Below are 18,563 nucleotides of genomic sequence, written 5' to 3' on the forward strand. Positions count from 1 at the left end.
TCATTTTCAACGATGATGTTGGAACTATTCATGGAGAATTATTGTCAATTATCTTCATTGTTAATTGGTTATGTGAGAAACCATCATCGTCACTAATGAATTTTGAATTTTATATTTTCCATATTTTTAAAATTTTGTGAACTTTTTATTTAGTTTATTCTCTATTTAAATTTAATCTTATTTATTATTAATTTTTTGGTTTTTTTATTTTATTATATTTAGAAAATTATTTATTTTTAAAAAATATTTTATTTATTTTTCTAAAAAATATATATTTTTTATTTTTTTATTTTCTTATATCTTATTAAAAATTTCGATTTTTATTTATTTTGGAGTTTTTATTTATTTATTTTGTTTATTTTATTAATTAAATAATTATTTTTTGGAAAATTACCTGTTGAACCGGTCAACTTATTGCTTTGGAGGTTTTTTATGATACAAATGTCACTTTAAAAGTTAAAAGTGTTAGTGAAAAAACTTCAAAGTTTAAAGTGCTAGTAAATGACACTTTGAGGGTTTTTTATACGATTTTCCTTTTAAAAATCCATGAAAACAAACAAATTTTCATCAAATCTTGATACTGAAAAAAATTCCATAAAAAATCTAGACACTTAAACAATCCATCTTGATTTTTTCCTGTGATTTTCCATTAGGAAAGACTTCATTTTCTCATCATATATTTATGTTTTTTTTTTCGAAGTTCAGTTTTCTAGACAATCTTGATGTGTACTAAATAATGACCACTCACTCTCTTTTTTTTGGGTAGAATTTACAGTTGAGTATTGTGCAATTTTACAGTCTAATTAAATATTTTAGAGAAACAATATGACAATGTGTACTACAAACTTAATAACTTCGATAATCTGCATTTGCAGGGGATCATATCGATCGAGCCATGTGGCATCACGTACTGGCTCCTCTCATCAACTCAAATCCCACTCACACTCTTCTTCACTCTTTGGATCTGCTTAAGTGACAATGTTCAAGGCACCAGTGTTCAGATCACCATGTCTCAGTAAAGGTTTGCTTTACAACAACTCCAGCAAAACTTGATTAGTTTTCGAAAGACATATGACTGATTAAAATCTGAAAGAACTTTGCACATCAGGACGTAGAAGATTTGAGATCATATGATGGAGGAAGAGCAAACAAATGTATGTTTCCTGTAATGGCTCTACTAGCTGGAGTTTTAGGAGGTGTTTTTGGTATTGGAGGGCGGTATGCTCATTAGCCCTCTCCTCCTCCAAGTTGGCATCGCTCCCGAGGTGATTTTATGAGTTCTTGGCTCTGTCAAAATGAGTCTTCCTTTTGCTAGATTAAGTATAAAGAATCTCTATTTTTTGCTAGATCTCAAGTTAAAAGACTGGTTTTGTTTTATTGTAGGTAACTGCAGCGCGACATGTTCTTTCATGGTTCTGTTTTCATCCACAATGTCTGCTATTCAATACTTGTTACTAGGCATGGAACATACCGGAACCGCTTGTTTATTTGCGATTTTATGTTTTGTGGCATCACTCGTTGGACTAATGGTGGTTCAAAAAGGTAATAACTCAGTTCGGAAGGGCTTCGATCATAGTGTTCTCCGTTGGTATTGTCATGGCATTGAGTATTGTGTTGATGACAAGCTATGGAGCCCTTGACGTTTGGAATGATTTTGTCTCTGGTCGTTACATGGGGTTTAAATTACCTTGTTGAGACTAACCAAATAAAGTTTTGGTTAATAGTCATAATAGATGTGTTTATCCATCATGTTCTATCATGATTTTTGTGTTGCTCTTTATTTTATTTTTGTATGAATTTAAGAAATATTCAGAATGCACATCTCGTGCATTCGAATATATGGTCCAAAGAAAAAAGTTGTGTTGTTAATCTTGTAGTCATGTAGACTGAAATAATCATATCAAATTTTATGCATTTTTAAAATATTTTACGGCCACAACTAGTATACCTACTTAAAACTTGATCTCTAAGATAACTATATATTTTTTAAAGTTTACTCATAAAAACAGAAATGTCACACATTAGTCTAACACTAAAAGGATTCATGCATACAGAAACAGAAGTCACTATATGTAGTACTAAATCCATGAAAGCATAAGCTTCCGGCCCTATAAAAACAAATTATTTTGATCAATTATTTACAATATTTCCAGTATCACAGGCTCTCAAAATTTTTGTGCTTCCAGCACATGTTGTCTTAAGCTTCCTCAGGGCCTGGTCTGATTCCAACAGCTGCGCATGCGAACAAACGGTTAATGTCTTGATAATGCTGCTTCTACTTTAGTTTTCCTAAGACCTCAATTATATTATTGATAAGTTAATTTCTTACGTGTCACACACGTTGATTTTAATAGTGGTTAATTACAGTATTATCTTTAATAAATCAAATATATCTAATTACTTTTATTACATGTAATAATTAGATATATTTGATTTATTAAAGGTACTACTATAATTATAAAATACTACATGTTAGCTACCATATAATACTTTTTATTACTTTAATAAATCAAATATATCTAATTACTTTAGGAGTTATACTGTAGCCATAAAATATTACATATTGGCTACCATTTTTCACAAATACACTCAATCAAGGGCCTTACCTTCCATAAGACGGATGAAGCGAGAGTTTTAGGCCACAAAAAAAAATTAAACTTTTGAGACCACATTTTCAAAGTATTATTATCATTGAGTGGTTAGAAAAAAATAGTTTTGGACTTTTTATTTCAAGTATTTTCTTTCATGTATTGTGTTTTTTTTCTTAGACTTTCGAACGTTTCCCCTTTATTTCATTTTGACATTGTATTTATCTTTTGTTTTTGGACAATTTTATTTTGTTATTTCTTTTGTTTCTATTTTTGTTATTTAATGTTTCAAATAATTACTAAAATGCAATGTTTTATTTGTTGAAAACACTAAATATTATATAGAAAGAATCAATTACTAGTCTGATATTCACGTAATATTTTGATACAGAAATAAACAAAAATACTAGTATGTATTCTTTTAAAAGTATTAGATATATAATATATGTTGATAAATAACATAAGCCACTATTTATGAATAAGTTTTAGGCCACTAAATATTTCGGGACGGCACTGACTCAATCAATATTACCGTAACATTTGGTATCCAAAATCAGATGTATAATGAAAATAACATAATATTATTTAAAATGAATCAACATATTATTACAATATAAATTACAAAATTATTAAAAATAAAAAATTAATAAATTATTATAATGTATTCAATTTATAATTGTTATAATGTCTTAAGAACCTCTCAAAAACATCCCTTTTATCTTCTCTTTACTGGTTTAGTTGTAGAAAGAAAAGTTAAATTTAATTAACTAATTAAATTCTATTAAAAACTGAATATTTTGCTTTTTGGAAAACCCAAATGAGTTTTTAATCGTTGGTGGTGCTCTAAGCATACTTGGCTATTCATACACGTTGGGCTAAAACTTTATTTTAAAGTTTTTCAACAATGTTTAATTTTGGGCCATTTTTTATAATTGAATCGTTGGACTTTCAACCATTTGTTTCCTTGTCCATTTTGGACTTTTAAATGGATTATAAGTCATAAATGTTAAAAACCATAATACAAACTAAAATTAAAATCCTAAACGTAAGCAAAAAATGGAAAAGGAAACCCGTAAATAGTTGTTTGTATTTGATTGTATTGTATTGTTTCTATATTTCCATTGTAATGTGTTACATTTTATTATTTAAATAAAATATTGCAGTTGAAAAAAAAAAAAAAGGAAACCCGTTAATAGGTAAACTACTAGTCGATAAAAAAAGAGTGAGTTACCTTAAGAGACACATTTTTTTTTTTTGTCGTAATAAGACACTTGTTGCTGGAGGCACACATTATCCTCTTTCACTCTGTGTGTTTGTACACAACTACCCTTTTCGCTTGGTTAAGGAAACTCAAGGCTAGTTAGCTTTTTTTTTAAATGCTTTCTATTTTGTGGGGACCAATTTTCTTTTTGTTTTTTTATGTGATTGTTTTCAAAACTAAAGTATGAAATAAATAATTTTGATATAATAAGCTATAACTTTTTATCTTCTACATTTTAAGATCCATTTTATATATATATATATATATATATATTATATATATATATATATAAGAATGCATGTATTAAAATGTGGACGAAAAAAATCTGAACATGTAAAAATATGTAAAACAAAAAGACGTGGACATGGATGGATGAAAAAGTGAAAAAAAAAATTAAATAAAAATCTCTGACACAAAAGTTGTTTTCTGTTCATAGTTAAAGAAACTTAGAAAAAAACATTTCTTGTGAATAATCTTGTTTAAAGAGATCGGAAGTTGTGCTTTTAATGGTTTTTTCTCTTAAACATTATGACTAGATTGTGGACATGGATACAGAAATATGAACAGAGAAAATATTGACTCGTACAGAGTTCACATTTTAATTTGCTTTTTATGTCTTTGTAGAAAAGTCAGATGTCTTTGTAGCCGTTATTTATTTATTTTTTTTAAAATTTTTATTATTATTCATCCTATCAAATGTTTTTATTTGCTTTTCTTTAAAAATTTAATATATATAAAAAAATATAATTTCACAATAGATTGTAATTTCTTTTTATCTACATTTTAAGATCCACTTTCATATATATTTTATATATTTTAAAAATATTATGTAAAATGTGTGGACATGAAAATGTGGATAGAAAATGTGTTCATGTACAAAAAAAATATACGAGAACAAAAAACCTTTCAAAGGTTTATCATTCTACGAAGAACAAATTCCAAAGAAAAACAAAGCCTCTGTAAATTATCCATTTTAAAGACTACCACAACCACACTAAAAAACATACCAAACTTTCTCAAATTCCACATCTAAACAAATTAAATTATATGTTTTACACACTTATAAAAGCACAACCTTTTCAAGAACGTAGTAGCTTACATCGGTGAATTTGGACAAAGAGACTCTGTGAACATCTTTACTCATGGGAACTGCACAGATGATACTCTTCAAAGTGCTCTCTCAATCCCAACAAAATTAGCAAACTTTCACCAAGCAGCTACTCCATCAACTCTAAGAGAATCCAAGCAGCTCTAGCACCAACGACTACACCAGATTTCTTCATGTTGTATGCCTCTGATTTCTTCTTGTTATTCGACGGCAGAAAGAGGATGATAGTCAATCATCGTAATTAGAGTTTACGAAATTGGAAAAGTGATTGAAATTAGAATCATCGTAATTAAAATCTAAGGTAAATCTGAGTTTGGAGAAAGATTGAAATTAGGGTTTAGATGTTGGAAAAGGGAAAGTGGATCTTCGATTTGAAATCAACAATGGAGAGAGAAACTATATTCTGTGTATTTGTGGATAAAAGAAAAAATATATTAAAATAACTGAATCATGGTTAGTTTTCTCTAGTTAGTAGTGTGGTTAGGTGAGTTAGTTTAAGGGCATGAAAGACAATAACTATGGGTAAAGTGTCTGGCCAGCAGGAAGTGTGTGTCCTAGGAGGTAAAAAAATCATAAAAAAAGGTAACTACTGAAAGACATCGAACACTTTTAAACTCAACCCCCCTTGCCGTCTCACCCACAAACCCTAAAAAGCGCTGCTCCTCCGCACTTTGAACATTCCCAATGACGAAGAAACACAACCCTTTAGAAAACCCCCCAGCCGCATCTTCAAGCGACGACGACGAAGAACTCGACTCTTCCGCTGGCGAAGAAGAAGAACAAGAAGAAGAAGTTAACGATTCTTCATCTTCATCAGAAGAAGACCAACCCAAACCTCCTTCCTCCTCCTCCGCCGTCACAACCGCCATCCCAGCTAAAACCTCCGATTCACACTCCGGATCCGAAACCGAGACCGATTCCGAATCCGACATCGCCGCAAAGTCCAAGAATCAGAAGCCTCCGCCGCCGCCAACCAACAAATCCGGGACCAAGCGTCCCAGCGAAGTGACTTCAAAGGAGACGAACTCGAAGCGAGCCAAGAAGGAGAAGAAGCCTGCCGCGTTTCACAGACTATGGACGGAAGAAGACGAGATCGCTGTGTTGCAAGGGATGATCGATTTCAAGAAGGACACGGGGAACTCTCCTTACGACGACACCAATGCTTACTTCGATTACATCAAGAAGTCCATCAGCTTTGAGGTTAGCAAGAACCAGTTCATGGATAAGCTGAGGAGTTTGAAGAAGAAGTACATGGGTAAAGAGAAGAAGCCTTGTTTCACCAAGCCTCATGAACACAAGTCTTACAGATTGTGTAAGTTTATTTGGGGACCTGATGGGATGGGTCTTGAGTCTGCTGTTAAGTCCAACGGCGGCGTTTCCTCGAAAAAGAGGACCAAGAAAGAGCTGTCTTTTGCTTCTTCTCCTCCCAATGGAGGTGATGAGAGGTTTGATTGGTTTGAGAAGTCGTTTCTCGTTCGAGGGATTGCGGGTTTCGGTGTGGATGAGAGTTATGTGAGACAGAGGTGGAGGTTAGTTCCGGTTGAGAGTAGGAAGAAAGTTGAAGAGAAGGTTAAGATGTTGCAGGCTAAGGAGATTGAGTTTGTGTTGCACAAGACTGAGATTTTGCGTGATGTGACATCTATGATCGCTGAAGCATCTAAGAACAGAAGCCATTAGGATGATAGATTTGATATGGTTTTCAAATGCCCAATGTCTATGCTTCTTTGTTGTGTTTTTTGAACTTAGGATTTACTTTTTCTTCTTTATGATCTCTACTTACTATGTAATTTTCTGGTTTATTTTGATGGCTTTCTCTCATACGAAACTTCTTATATTGGATTTGTTGCTTATAATATACAAACACATTAAAAAGAATTACTGTCAAGTGTCAAGCCTAAGGCAACTAGGTGAAACTATGAACAAGATCCTAGCTACGGTCCTGATGTTTGGTTCTTTCAGTTCCGTATTTTTATGAATGTAGTTATCAGTTTGGTTTGAGTAATATGAACAAGAATCTAGCAATTTATGTTTAATCAAATGGGTTTGTTCTGCAAAACTCTTTTTGTTACAAAAAATCTTGTGATAACTTTTAGTTAAATGATAACAAATCTGCAAGTCAATGAGTCTTGTTTTGATTCGTAGGTGAGAATTTAGGAAGAGGAAGAAGGTAAACAAAGTTAGTTGCGTCACGTGCTTACCCTCTAAAAGGTCTTTTGATCAATGGTTGTACCAAATGAGCAGAGTGACTATTACAAGCTTATTTTTACTTCCTATATAGTAAGCAAGTCTCAAGATCTTAACCTCTCATAGCAAAAAAAATATCAATTTCTGTGGCGTTAAGAATTTATAAATATATCAGATGACAACAATCACTGATCAGACCACCGCAACTAAGAAGGCTTGTGTCATCGGTGGCACAGGAAACTTGGCCTCTATTCTCATCGACCGTTTGCTTCGAAATGGCTACGAAGTTAACACACCGTTAGAGATCCAGGTTCTATCTTTCTTTCTTGTCTCTGTTTTGAATGTTTAGTGAGACTCTTTGTTCTAAATTTTTTGCAGAAAATGTGAAGAAAATGGCAACCCTAAGGCTAATTCAAGAGCAAGGGAACCTTAACATCTTCAAGGCGGACTTGACCGATGAAGGGAGTTTCAATTCACCAATCTCTGGCTGTGAATATGTTTTCCATGTCGCAACACCAATCAGCTTACATCTCAAGATCCCGAGGTCTGATCTTTTTTTAACATATTTTTTTTGTTACTCTAAAAAAAGGAAACATTTCCAGATGATCGTGTTTTGGTGTTTCAAATGAACAGAGAGACATGATCAATCCAGCGATACAAGGAGTGATCAACGTGTTGAAATCTTGCTTAAACTCCAACTCAGTCAAGCGCGTGATCTACACTTCTTCAGCTGCTGCGGTTTCTATCAACAATCTTCCAGGACCTGGACTTGTGATGACCGAAGAGAACTGGTCTGATATTGATTTTCTCAGAAAGGAGAAGCCGTTTAACTGGGTAACTACACTTCCTTGCTTGCTACGCAAGATATGTTTTTTTTTTCTTTCCTTACCAAGTTCACTTACTTTATCTCTCTGTTATATATTTTTCTAGGGTTACCCAATCTCAAAGGTGTTAGCGGAAAAGGCAGCTTATCAATTTGCGGAAGAGAATAAAATCGATCTCGTTACCGTTGTTCCAGCACTCATAGCTGGAAACTCTCTCCTCGATGATCCTCCCAGCAGTTTATGTCTCTCCATGTCTTTGATTACCAGTAAAAAAATTTTTTTTTTTGAATAAATTTAAATTTTATTCACCAAAAAAAAACCGTTTTTACATCATGTTAACATGATTTTTTTAATTTGATGATACTGTTAAAGTTTGACAGACAAGATGATGGTTTTTTTTTTGTTAGAAAAAGAAATGCATCTGACTGCTTTCAAGGAAATGCAGAAGCTATCTGGCTCCATTTCGTTCATCCACGTGGAAGACCTAGCTCGTGCCCATCTGTTTCTTGCGGAGAAAGAAACAGCTTCTGGTCGCTACATTTGTTGTTCTCACAACACAGATATTCCAGAGCTTGCGGATTTTCTCAGACAAAGATATCCTGAGTACAATGTTTTGTCAGAGTAAGCATTTAGCTCCCACAGAAATTGCAAATTTTTAATTGAAAATGGTTTCTCATTTTTTCTCATCAGTTTTTTCTTTTTGGGTTGTGAAATTTGGCAGATTTGAAGAGTGCTTATCAAGTGCGAAACTGAAGCTATCCTCGGAAAAGCTCATCAACGAAGGCTTTCGATTTGACTTTGGGATCAATGAGATGTATGATGAGATGATGGAGTACTTTCGGTCAAACCCATGGGCCTAAAGAATCTTGATTTTCCTGTGCTGTAAAATGATTCCTATAAATATGATTCCTATAAATGGCTTTAAATAATATGTTGGTTTATTTTATGTCTATTTACACAAATATACTTGCGAAGTTTGTGGATTGTTAATAAAATTTATGTGTGGATAAGTTTCAAGCTGTTTATACCTTATACCGTTGCCTCTTTGTTTTTGAACTTGGAAGTGTTTATCTTTATATGCAGTGTTGTGATTATCATACGACTATGTTTTGTGACCATCTTAAAGAATGTACAGACATGAGAGGATTTGCTTCGTACAATTGAACGATTGATTAAGATTGTAGACTGAATTCTTAGAAATGTAAAATCTTATGCATTTATGATCTTAAAACAGTATGCCAGTATCAGTAGACTAATTATGAAAAGCAGATCATCAACAGAAGAGAGCTCGAGATTTACTTGTGGCTCAAAAAGTAATCCATCCAAACTAGACCCCAAGTTCCTATAAACCCGAACAAAAGAAAAGTAGACATCATCATTCATAGGTAAAGACTTGACTATTGCTCTTGCTCATCTGTTATTGGTAATAGCAATCTTTTAATTGGCATCAGATTTCTCGAGAGCTGCAATTAAGGAAAAGAAAAAGCAAAATTAATCAGGAAAAGAAAAATCAAAGAAAGGCCAAAAAGAAAGGGAGGAGATATTACTGTTGTAGTTAAGAAGCTTTTCAATAAGATCGACGTGAGTCATAAGCATACGCCTGCAGCAGTAACGGACTAAACCAATCGCATCAAGAGCATCCCTGCATATTCCACAACCAAAAAAAGAAAAAAGAAGATAATTCGCAACTCATCAAAATGTTAATTTGAGAACGTAAAAATCATCTTGTAGCTTAACGCATAGGGGGATAAAGATTCAACTAGAAATGTAAACAACAGAACATCTTGCTTTCGGTCATAAGCAGACACTCTTTTTTTTTTCACACAAAAAGTATCAATGAGGGAATACCAAAAGGGGTTACCCTTCGGTGTAATCAGCCTGGAGAAGATCAAGGTATGTGTCCCATTTGTTTCCAATCACCTTATAAGAATCATAAAGCTCAAAACTTTAATCATAAATAGAGAAATATTACAAACCTATAAAGACTATCAAATTTGCCTCAAATATAAACGAATCATCGAAATAAAAAAAAGGAGAAACCTTTCCACAAGTAAAGCAACGAACTGGAATGATCATCGTGCCACGAACTAGAGCTCTTGTGTCGCCGCTCTTGCGATTTCTTCTTCTTTTTTTAGGGTTTTCTCTTTCGCTCTTGCGTTAGTGAGTTTTCGCGTCTATGGTATTATATCTGGACGTATTTACATTAAACGGCACCGTATCCTCAAAACGACACCGTATAGTTAAGGAGAAAAGAATAAAAGAGGAAAGAGATTTACAATTTAATTTCTGAAAAATAGATAGAGAGGAGAAAAGAAAAAAAAAAGGTTGTCTTGTTCAATCTCAAGTGATCTCTACTCCTCGACGACGACCTTTACTTTTGAAGCATCGATCTTTGTAGCTTTCCAAGAAAATGTTGGAGAAGATCGGGTTGCCGGCGAAGCCATCTCTGAGAGGAAACAGTTGGGTCGTCGATGCTTCTCATTGTCAAGGATGCTCTTCTCAATTTACCTTCATCAATCGCAAGGTCTTTCTCTCTTTACTCTTCGTTTTTCGATCAATTCAATACTTGCCTCGAGATCTTCACGGACTCAGTCTTATGGATCTAAGTTTTGATTGAAAGTTAGGATCTTTTTAATCGTACTAACTGAATGATCTGTCCATTAATTTGATGAAGATTTGTGTTTTTGTATGTTTTTTTTTTGTAAGTGAGAGTATATGTGTTTTTGTTTTAACAGCATCATTGCCGGAGATGTGGGGGCTTGTTCTGTGGTAGCTGCACCCAGCAGCGAATGTCCCTACGTGGACAAGGGGACACACCTGTCCGTATATGTGATCCTTGTAAGACACTTGAAGAAGCTGCTCGCTTTGAGTTGCGTCATGGCTACAAAAACAGAGCTGCTGCAAAAGGTATAACCTACCAATCTCATTTGATGGAAACTTGCGTTTTACATTTGGTTTTGGTAATGGCTTGTGTGTTTGATCAGGAGGTGGATCATCTAAAAGGACCTTAAAGAATGAGGATGATGTTCTCAGTGAGATTCTGATCCGATGCTGATGTATCTTCTTCATCCGAATCGGTTACATCTAAAGATATGGGAAGCAGCAGTAGTAACAAAGCTATGGAGTTGGACGCTGCTGCTACTCCTGAAGAGTTGCGTAAACAAGCGGTGGAAGAGAAGAATAAGTACAGAGTGCTTAAACAACAAGGCAAGTCTGAAGAAGCTCTGAAAGCCTTTAAGAGAGGGAAGGAGCTTGAGAGACAGGCAGACGCGCTTGAGATATCCTTGAGGAAGGACCGTAAAAGGGCACTGTCCTTGCGAGATGTTGCCGAGACGCAGAACAAGGCTGCTACTAAAGAATCTAGCAGATCACAAAAGCAGCCTCCACGTAAGGATGATTTGGCAGCTGAGCTGAGGGATCTCGGTTGGTCTGATGATGAAGATAAGAAACCAGCTACTGTGAGTCTGGAGGGAGAGTTTTCGTCTCTTCTCCGTGAGATCCCTGGAAGGACGACTAACCAGCAGAAGAGTGGAGGGGGAATCGACAAGAGTCAGGTTATTGCCATCAAGAAGAAGGCGCTTGCGCTTAAACGTGAAGGGAAGCTTGCAGAAGCTAAAGAGGAGCTGAAAAGAGCTAAAGTTTTGGAAAGGGAGATTGAAGAGCAGGAACTTTGGGTGGGGCTGATGAATCTGATGATGAGCTGTCCGCGCTTATCAAACAGCATGGATGATGACAAAGAAGATGATCTGTTAGCTCATTATGAGGGAAGCCATGATTTTGATGACATTGGTAACCTTGTGGGAAGTGTAGATGATATTGGAGTTGATGGTGAATTTGATGTCACTGATCAAGATATGGAGGATCCAGCTATTGCTGCTGCGTTGAAATCTTTGGGTTGGACCGAGGATCCTGGACACCGTGAGAATGTCCACACTCAATCTTCTCCTAACAACAGAGAAGAACGTTTAGCTGAAATTCAGACATTGAAAAGAGAAGCTCTTACTCTAAAACGAGCTGGAAACGCTGCCGAGGCCTTGGCTACACTGAAGAAGGCAAAATTGCTTGAGAGAGAACTAGAGTCTGCTGATACATCCCCACAAACTAGGGCAGAGAAGGACACGAGCATGAAACATCCTCCAAGAAGCAGGCTAGCAATCCAGAGAGAGCTTCTTGCAGTGAAAAAGAAAGCGCTTACTTTGAAAAGGGAAGGGAAGGTCAACGAAGCTGAAGAGGAACTGAAGAAAGGAGAGGTTCTCCAAGAGCAGCTAGAAGAGCTGGACAATACGTCAAAGTTAGCTGCAGCAGCAGGAAAGGCTATTCGTGAAAGAAGAGATCTTGGAAACGATATGCCTGATATCTCTGTAAGTTCTCTGGATGATGATGGAGAGGTAGATGTCAAAGATGAGGAGTTAAATGATCCGGGTTACCTCTCGATGCTTAAGAGCTTAGGCTGGAACGATGAAGATAATAATCATGCGGGTGATTCATCAGGAAGAGTTGAAGCAGTTAGTAGCAAACCAAGAAGAAGCAAAGGTGAAATACAAAGAGAACTCTTAGGGCTGAAAAGAAAGGCTTTAACTTTGAGGCGTCATGGTAATGTTGATGAAGCAGAGGAAGTTCAGAAACAGACTAAAATACTGGAAGCCCAGTTGGTAGAGATTGAGTCAGGCAATAATCTTACTACTGACGGTAACCAGCTAAAGAAAACAACCACTGATAGTGGGATGAATGTAGAAGAAGATGATAGCGTTACAGAAAATGATATGAAGGATCCAGCACTATTGTCTACTCTCAAGAATTTGGGATGGGAGGATGAAGAACCAAAGAGACAAGAAGCTGCCTCTAGCTCTTTGCAATCTACTGGTCCACGGGTAGCAGCTAAAAGCAAGGGACAAATCCAGAGAGAACTGCTGGACTTGAAAAGGAAAGCACTTGCCTTGAAGCGTCAAGGGAAAAACGGAGAGGCTGATGGAGTATACAGTAAGGCCAAAGTTTTGGAAGCACAACTAGCTGAAATGGAGACCCCCAAGGATGAGCCAATGGGTGATGCTTTTGAGAAGAAAGTCTCAGCACCTACCATCAATCCTACAAACTACATGGACGTTGATTTGTTAGGAGACTTTATCTCCCCTGCTAAATCTGATGGGATGAGTGAAAGTAGAGTTGTATCTCAATCGGGCCAGCAGCAACCAAGTATGATGGATTTGCTGACTGGTGAGAAGTCTCAAACACCTGGTAGTTTTGAATCAGTTTCTGTTCAAAATACATCTCCTCAGAACACGCTTAACAAGATATACTGGCTCATAAGAGAAAGGCACTTGCTCTGAAGAAAGAAGGAAAGATAAGCGAAGCTAAAGAGGCATTGCAACAAGCCAAATTGTTGGAGAGGAGACTAGAGGAAGGAGAAAACCCTTCTCCTGAAAAACTCGGACGAGAGGCTTTGGTTTCTGCAACGCAACCTCCTGTTGTACGAGAGAAAGAGAATAGCCCGAAGCCAATGTCTAGTCGTGACCGTTTTAAACTGCAGCAAGAGTCGCTAAGCCACAAACGTCAAGCCATGAAGCTTCGTAGGGAAGGTAAAATGGAAGAAGCTGAAGCTGAGTTTGAAATTGCCAAAACACTTGAAGCTCAGCTAGAGGATTCAACATCCTCGAAAGCAGAACCGGTGGAGGATGTAGCAGTGGAAGATTTTCTCGACCCTCAACTCTTGTCCGCCCTCAAAGCTATCGGACTAGACAGTTCTGTGAATACGTCGGCGAGTAAGCCAGACACAGCACAAGCTGCTGTAAAACCAGTGAAACCGAGTCCAGCCAAGGAGAGTGATGGTAACCAGGAGAGAAGTCAATTGGAAGAACGCATCAAAGCAGAGAAGATAAAAGCTGTGACCCTGAAACGTTCAGGGAAGCAAGCTGAGGCATTAGATGCACTTCGAAGAGCAAAACTCTATGAAAAGAAGCTAAATGCTCTTGCGTGAATTTGATCAACTCTCCATTTTAGTTGGATTTTGTAACATAACCTCAATGTTGTTTTGAGAGTTTTATCAGAGTCAGACTTTTTTAGTAAACATAACTTTTTTTATGGAACTACAAAGAAGACTCTTACACTTGTAAGAGATCATTTTTTTTGTTAAGATGAATTTTAACAGATATTATTAGATTTATCTAGCTTCCAGTACAACAGCATTATTGAAGTATGAATCATTAAGTCAGAAAACTATAGTTTGAAGATCAAAGCTTGCAGTCTTCTCGTTATTATAAATGATCTCTTTTGAGAAGTTAGAGATTGGAAACTAACAAGGGTTTCTAATATTTAAAATAAAAGAAAAATTAACAAAACTAGGAAAGAGAACATACAAAAGTTTCTTATCCAAGTGATTTAAGAACCTGCTACTAAGAGCATGTTTATAGGTAAAACTCTTAAGTGGTTCTTAAGTGGACCCTAATGAATTTTTAATGATTATTACTAAGTTAAGAGACATTGTTAAGATACACTTAATTGTTATTGGTTTATTGATAGTTTCTTAATTAAAGTTCTTAAATTTAATCAATGAAGAACAAGAGGAGAATGGGAAAGAAACTTTGTGATTTAAGAACAAGAGGAGAATGGGACTTTGTGAATACAACTTTGGTTCATAAAACTTAAATAGACAAAACTCTCGTGACAACACAAGCATACAAAACTCGCTGTGACACACAACCATACAAAACTCTCTCGTCTGTGACACCTGGTTTGCTTGCGTCCAAGACTCATTTTCTTCTGAAACAGATCAAATGCCAAAAATGAAATCAGAAACCACATATCATAGCTCCAATGTATCTAACACATTAATCTGAGGATCACATGATTGAAATCGAATGGAAGGGTACCTGGTGCCATATGATCAACGGGGATAACCACCGTCTCGAGCAAACAATCAACCACCGGGTCTGAGGTACCAATACTGTTCTTGCAGGTATCATGTTCCATGATAAGTGTAAGAAGAGCGTATCCAGAGATTGAAGGTAGATCAACCTCTGTCAATATCAGATCAACCTTTCAGGCTTTCCTTTTAGCAACTCCCAAGCTTTCAATCCATCAGCTACATCAGCAACTGAGAAGACAACACATAGAAAGAAAAAAAAACTCAGCTGAGATTAAAAGAATAAGTCTTACCACATGTTGAAGAAGCTTCTAATCTTTTAATCAGATTTTTCAGACAAAGAGATTCACTTTAAACAGTCCAAGTTCAGACATAAACCAGATCAACACTTCGAAAAGAACAAAGATTTCTTCAACAAATTCGTCGCTCATTGATTGCATCTCACAGCACTTTCTTAAAACCTTGAAGCTCTAGAAGAAGAAGAAGAAGAAGTTTGAAAATAAATAAAACAAATTTTCAGAGTGGAAAGAAAGTGCTGTGAGATGTAACTGAGTCTTAACAAGCAAATTGCACCAAGATCAAGATCAAGACTTGCACATTTTCTCAAAAAAAACAATCTTCATAACCCACCACCAACAACATCAAAAAAAAGCCAAAGGCACTTCCTTTTTTGATCAATCTTCCATTGAAACCCCACATGCAAAAACAGAGAAAGAATCAAGCTTTTAACACATACCTCTTTGATGCAGGAGAGATTGGGATGAAGACGGTCATTGATCCAATGTAGCAGCCGTTTTAATTCCGATCTCAAGGTCCAGATTCAAAGGCCCTTCATCCAATGACCCCATGGAATCAACCACCATATCCAATCGATAAACAAAACAAATACTCCCTCCGTTTCATATTAACTGTCGTTGTAGAGATTTTTTTTGTTGCAAAATAAGTGTCGTTTTCGAATTTCAATGCAGAATTTATTAATTTTATTATGTATTTTATTTTTCTATTGGTCGAGATACATGGGTAATGATGTTTTTGTATGGAAATATGCAAAATTTAATGATTTCTTAATCTGTGTGCACAACTCTAAAATGACACTTATTAAGAAACAGAGGGAGTATCACACAACCTCTCCTCTCTCCAATCAACTTTTAACACGTGCCCTCAAGATACACTCTCTGCTTCTCTTAATTAAGCGACGAGTTTAGGTTAAAAGGTACTTTTATCTTTTTTTTTAATCTAAATAAGTTTAAGATACATTCTAAGATATGCCTATAAACATGCTCTAAGTTTATAACACAACTGTCACTTACACAAGGGTTGAACAGGTTTTAACCGGCTAAAATAATTATAATATATATATATATATATATATATATATATATATATATATATATATATATATATATATATGTTTTAGAAATTGCGGCAGATTTTAATCCCTAATCATGTTCTAAGAACATCATTAGCAATAAGTCTCTCAAAACTAGGTCTCTTATATTATTTAAAGATAAGTTAGATGAATAATTAAATCTGAAGAACTGAAATAAATTTCAGTCAATGAGAGATTGACAAACGGCTTAGCAGTCCCTTCCGGTTATTATGGAGTCTCTCAGCAAGGAACTTTCAATCTGTTTCTGTTCTACGATTTCTTAACTCATCTAAAAGAGTACTGATGCGCTTGCTCTAATATCTAAAACAACGAGAACCATGGTTCCACACACTATACAAAATCGACGACTCTGAATACTTAGTTTATTCAACTTTTCATGATAGTTTAACAATTATTTGATACAACAACAATTAATGCCGAATGTTAGTCACTCAACAATATAATAAAGAAAGCACAAGTCCTCGAACACGCTGTGCAGTTATCAGTTGTAAATATTTTGCCTTGACAAGGCTTCCTACAATGATAGCAAGTTGGCCTAGAAGTATTACTTTTGGCAAGAATCTTAACCTCCTTACCGTTGATTTCGAAACATTGACCAGGTTTCATATATGGATCATTGCTGAATAAGCAGGCAGTATGAAGGATGGTGCAGCAATCATTGCACCAATAGAATAAGTTTCTTCCGACTACATCTTCGCACTCTTCGCACCAATTCTCACACCTCTCTTCTCCCCCCCGCCATGAAAGTGTGAGAAAATGTTTGTCGTTCTTATACCTTGTTTTGTATGGTAAGGTGGCACATTCGATACACACAATAAAATCGCATTTGATGCAACTTAACAGTTTCCTACGACTATATATGCACACCTCACACCGTACCAGTTTTTCAGGGTCTAAAGATAGGAACAGTGGATGCTCATGACCTTGGTAATCAAAAGGCTCTGAAATGGAAGCACACCTCACATCTAGCATGAATTTGCATTCCTCTTTTGGACACTGATAAACAAAGCCACCACAACTGCGGCGGCAAGCATAACACTGAAATTCACCAGAACCGTTGTTGATAGCCTTTAATATAAGTAGATGAGGATGTAATGCATGTTGAATTCTGCGACCCGCTTTTAGGCATGTTTCATGGAGGATGAAGTCACATTCCGTACATGAATATATTTCCTCTTCAAAGACAGGCATGACACACGCTTGGCAAAGCTTGTTTTCATCATAGAGTATGTTTTCCTCGAGTCGGAGGTGATGGTGGTCGTGAAGAAAATAATGTATCACCCCTTTGGATATCTCCAGAAGGGTGGTGCATCTTGTGTTATATCATCATCTTTTTCTGGTATACCTTCCAGTTCCTCTCCATCCCAAACATCTTTTCCTAGAGCACATCTTGAGTGAACAGCATAGTAGTCACCACACTTGTTACAAGTATATGCACCATAATCACCATCAATACTTTGACGACACACTCCACAATGACACTTTCCATACCGAAGAGAAGATACATAGGAGATACGATGGTGGTGACGTGATATCTTGATGGTGTGTGGGGAATACATACAATCTATGTGAGCTACAAAGTTGCATCTGAGACAGACATATGTGGCATATTTTATTTCTATCAAACCACAAACGTTGCAGATTAAAGAATTTTGTCTAGGGAAAAAGGTAAGGGGATGGACATGGATTTTTTGTTGGTCTATTATAACAGGTATCGACTTCATTGCACATATTGGATGCATGTAAGTTTGATAGACGGTACAATGATATATCAAACCGCCCATTCTTCTTCCACAACATGAACAGTGATCAAAATCCCTACCATCATGCCAGCAGAGTTCGAGAGAATGACGAGGATAGTAAGGGTGTTTAATTTTTAGTGGAGCCTCTACACATTCTTTATGGAAATTTGTATCACAGTTAACACAAAAATAATAATCTGTACCGAAGTTTAAATTACATATACGGCATCCATCATCCTTACCAAACTTCTCGTTGTTGCACCAAAACAAAGGAAGTACATGATGATGATCACGATTATCAACCCTTGTTGTAGAGATGACATACTCGGGAGAAGAAGTGAACACAAAATTTTCAGTTGTTGAATGGTAGTCTTTCCGTCCTCGTGCCATAGGGCATAAGAAAAGGGGCAGAGGAGGGTGATCTTGGTTGGCTGCTTCATCAGGTGAGGATGTGCTTTTTATTTGCGGTATAGGACGGTACTTCGGGTGGTGGTATACCAGCAATATTTTACCATCGGTTTCGACCTCATGAAATCCACCTTCGTAATCCATGACTGCCTCAGTTTTTTTTCCTTTTTATTATGTTTTTGTTAAAAGCTTTAAAAGA

The 18,563-nt window shown here is 35.9% G+C and overlaps 2 protein-coding genes, 1 long non-coding RNA gene and 3 pseudogenes across 4 annotated transcripts; 3 read left to right on the top strand and 3 right to left on the bottom strand.

The window, feature by feature from the left end:
* Nucleotides 1-5,574: 5,574 nt before the first annotated feature.
* On the top strand, nucleotides 5,575-6,775 carry LOC130496138 (probable transcription factor At1g61730). The gene has a single exon (XM_056987952.1). The coding sequence runs from the start codon at nucleotides 5,642-5,644 to the stop codon at nucleotides 6,632-6,634; it is 993 nt and encodes a 330-aa protein (XP_056843932.1). The 5' UTR covers nucleotides 5,575-5,641; the 3' UTR covers nucleotides 6,635-6,775.
* Nucleotides 6,776-7,245: 470 nt separating this feature from the next.
* Nucleotides 7,246-9,008, top strand: LOC130496244 (anthocyanidin reductase-like; annotated as a pseudogene).
* A 230-nt stretch (nucleotides 9,009-9,238) lies between these two features.
* On the bottom strand, nucleotides 9,239-10,145 carry LOC130495906 (DNA-directed RNA polymerase subunit 10-like protein). Its single transcript, XM_056987504.1, has 4 exons — nucleotides 10,006-10,145; nucleotides 9,827-9,885; nucleotides 9,513-9,607; nucleotides 9,239-9,428 (listed from the first exon to the last, which is right to left on the bottom strand). The coding sequence occupies exons 1-4, from the start codon at nucleotides 10,039-10,041 to the stop codon at nucleotides 9,403-9,405; spliced, it is 216 nt and encodes a 71-aa protein (XP_056843484.1). The 5' UTR covers nucleotides 10,042-10,145; the 3' UTR covers nucleotides 9,239-9,402.
* A 114-nt stretch (nucleotides 10,146-10,259) lies between these two features.
* LOC130496896 (uncharacterized) lies at nucleotides 10,260-14,088 on the top strand (annotated as a pseudogene).
* A 442-nt stretch (nucleotides 14,089-14,530) lies between these two features.
* On the bottom strand, nucleotides 14,531-15,718 carry LOC108809962 (uncharacterized). Of its 2 annotated transcripts, none has more exons than XR_001942937.2 (3): nucleotides 15,561-15,718; nucleotides 14,832-15,055; nucleotides 14,531-14,718 (listed from the first exon to the last, which is right to left on the bottom strand). It is a non-coding gene; the product is annotated as an uncharacterized LOC108809962 (long non-coding RNA). The 2 variants fall into 2 exon arrangements; XR_001942938.2 differs by having other exon boundaries at nucleotides 14,531-14,721.
* An 846-nt stretch (nucleotides 15,719-16,564) lies between these two features.
* LOC130496663 (uncharacterized) lies at nucleotides 16,565-18,563 on the bottom strand (annotated as a pseudogene).

This window comes from Raphanus sativus, chromosome 6 (genome assembly GCF_000801105.2).
Source record: "Raphanus sativus cultivar WK10039 chromosome 6, ASM80110v3, whole genome shotgun sequence".
In the NCBI taxonomy this organism is placed as follows: Eukaryota; Viridiplantae; Streptophyta; class Magnoliopsida; order Brassicales; family Brassicaceae; genus Raphanus; species Raphanus sativus.

Bases quoted from the DNA above. Each gene is read 5' to 3' on its own strand.
- LOC130496138 (XM_056987952.1), top strand. From the start codon at position 5,642: ATGACGAAGAAACACAACCCTTTAGAAAACCCCCCAGCCGCATCTTCA.
- LOC130495906 (XM_056987504.1), bottom strand. From the start codon at position 10,041: ATGATCATTCCAGTTCGTTGCTTTACTTGTGGAAAG. The intron at 9,886-10,005 runs GTTTCTCCTTTT...GATTCTTATAAG, and splicing joins GTTGCTTTACTTGTGGAAAG to GTGATTGGAAACAAATGGGA. The intron at 9,608-9,826 runs GTAACCCCTTTT...TGGAATATGCAG, and splicing joins CAGGCTGATTACACCGAAGG to GGATGCTCTTGATGCGATTG.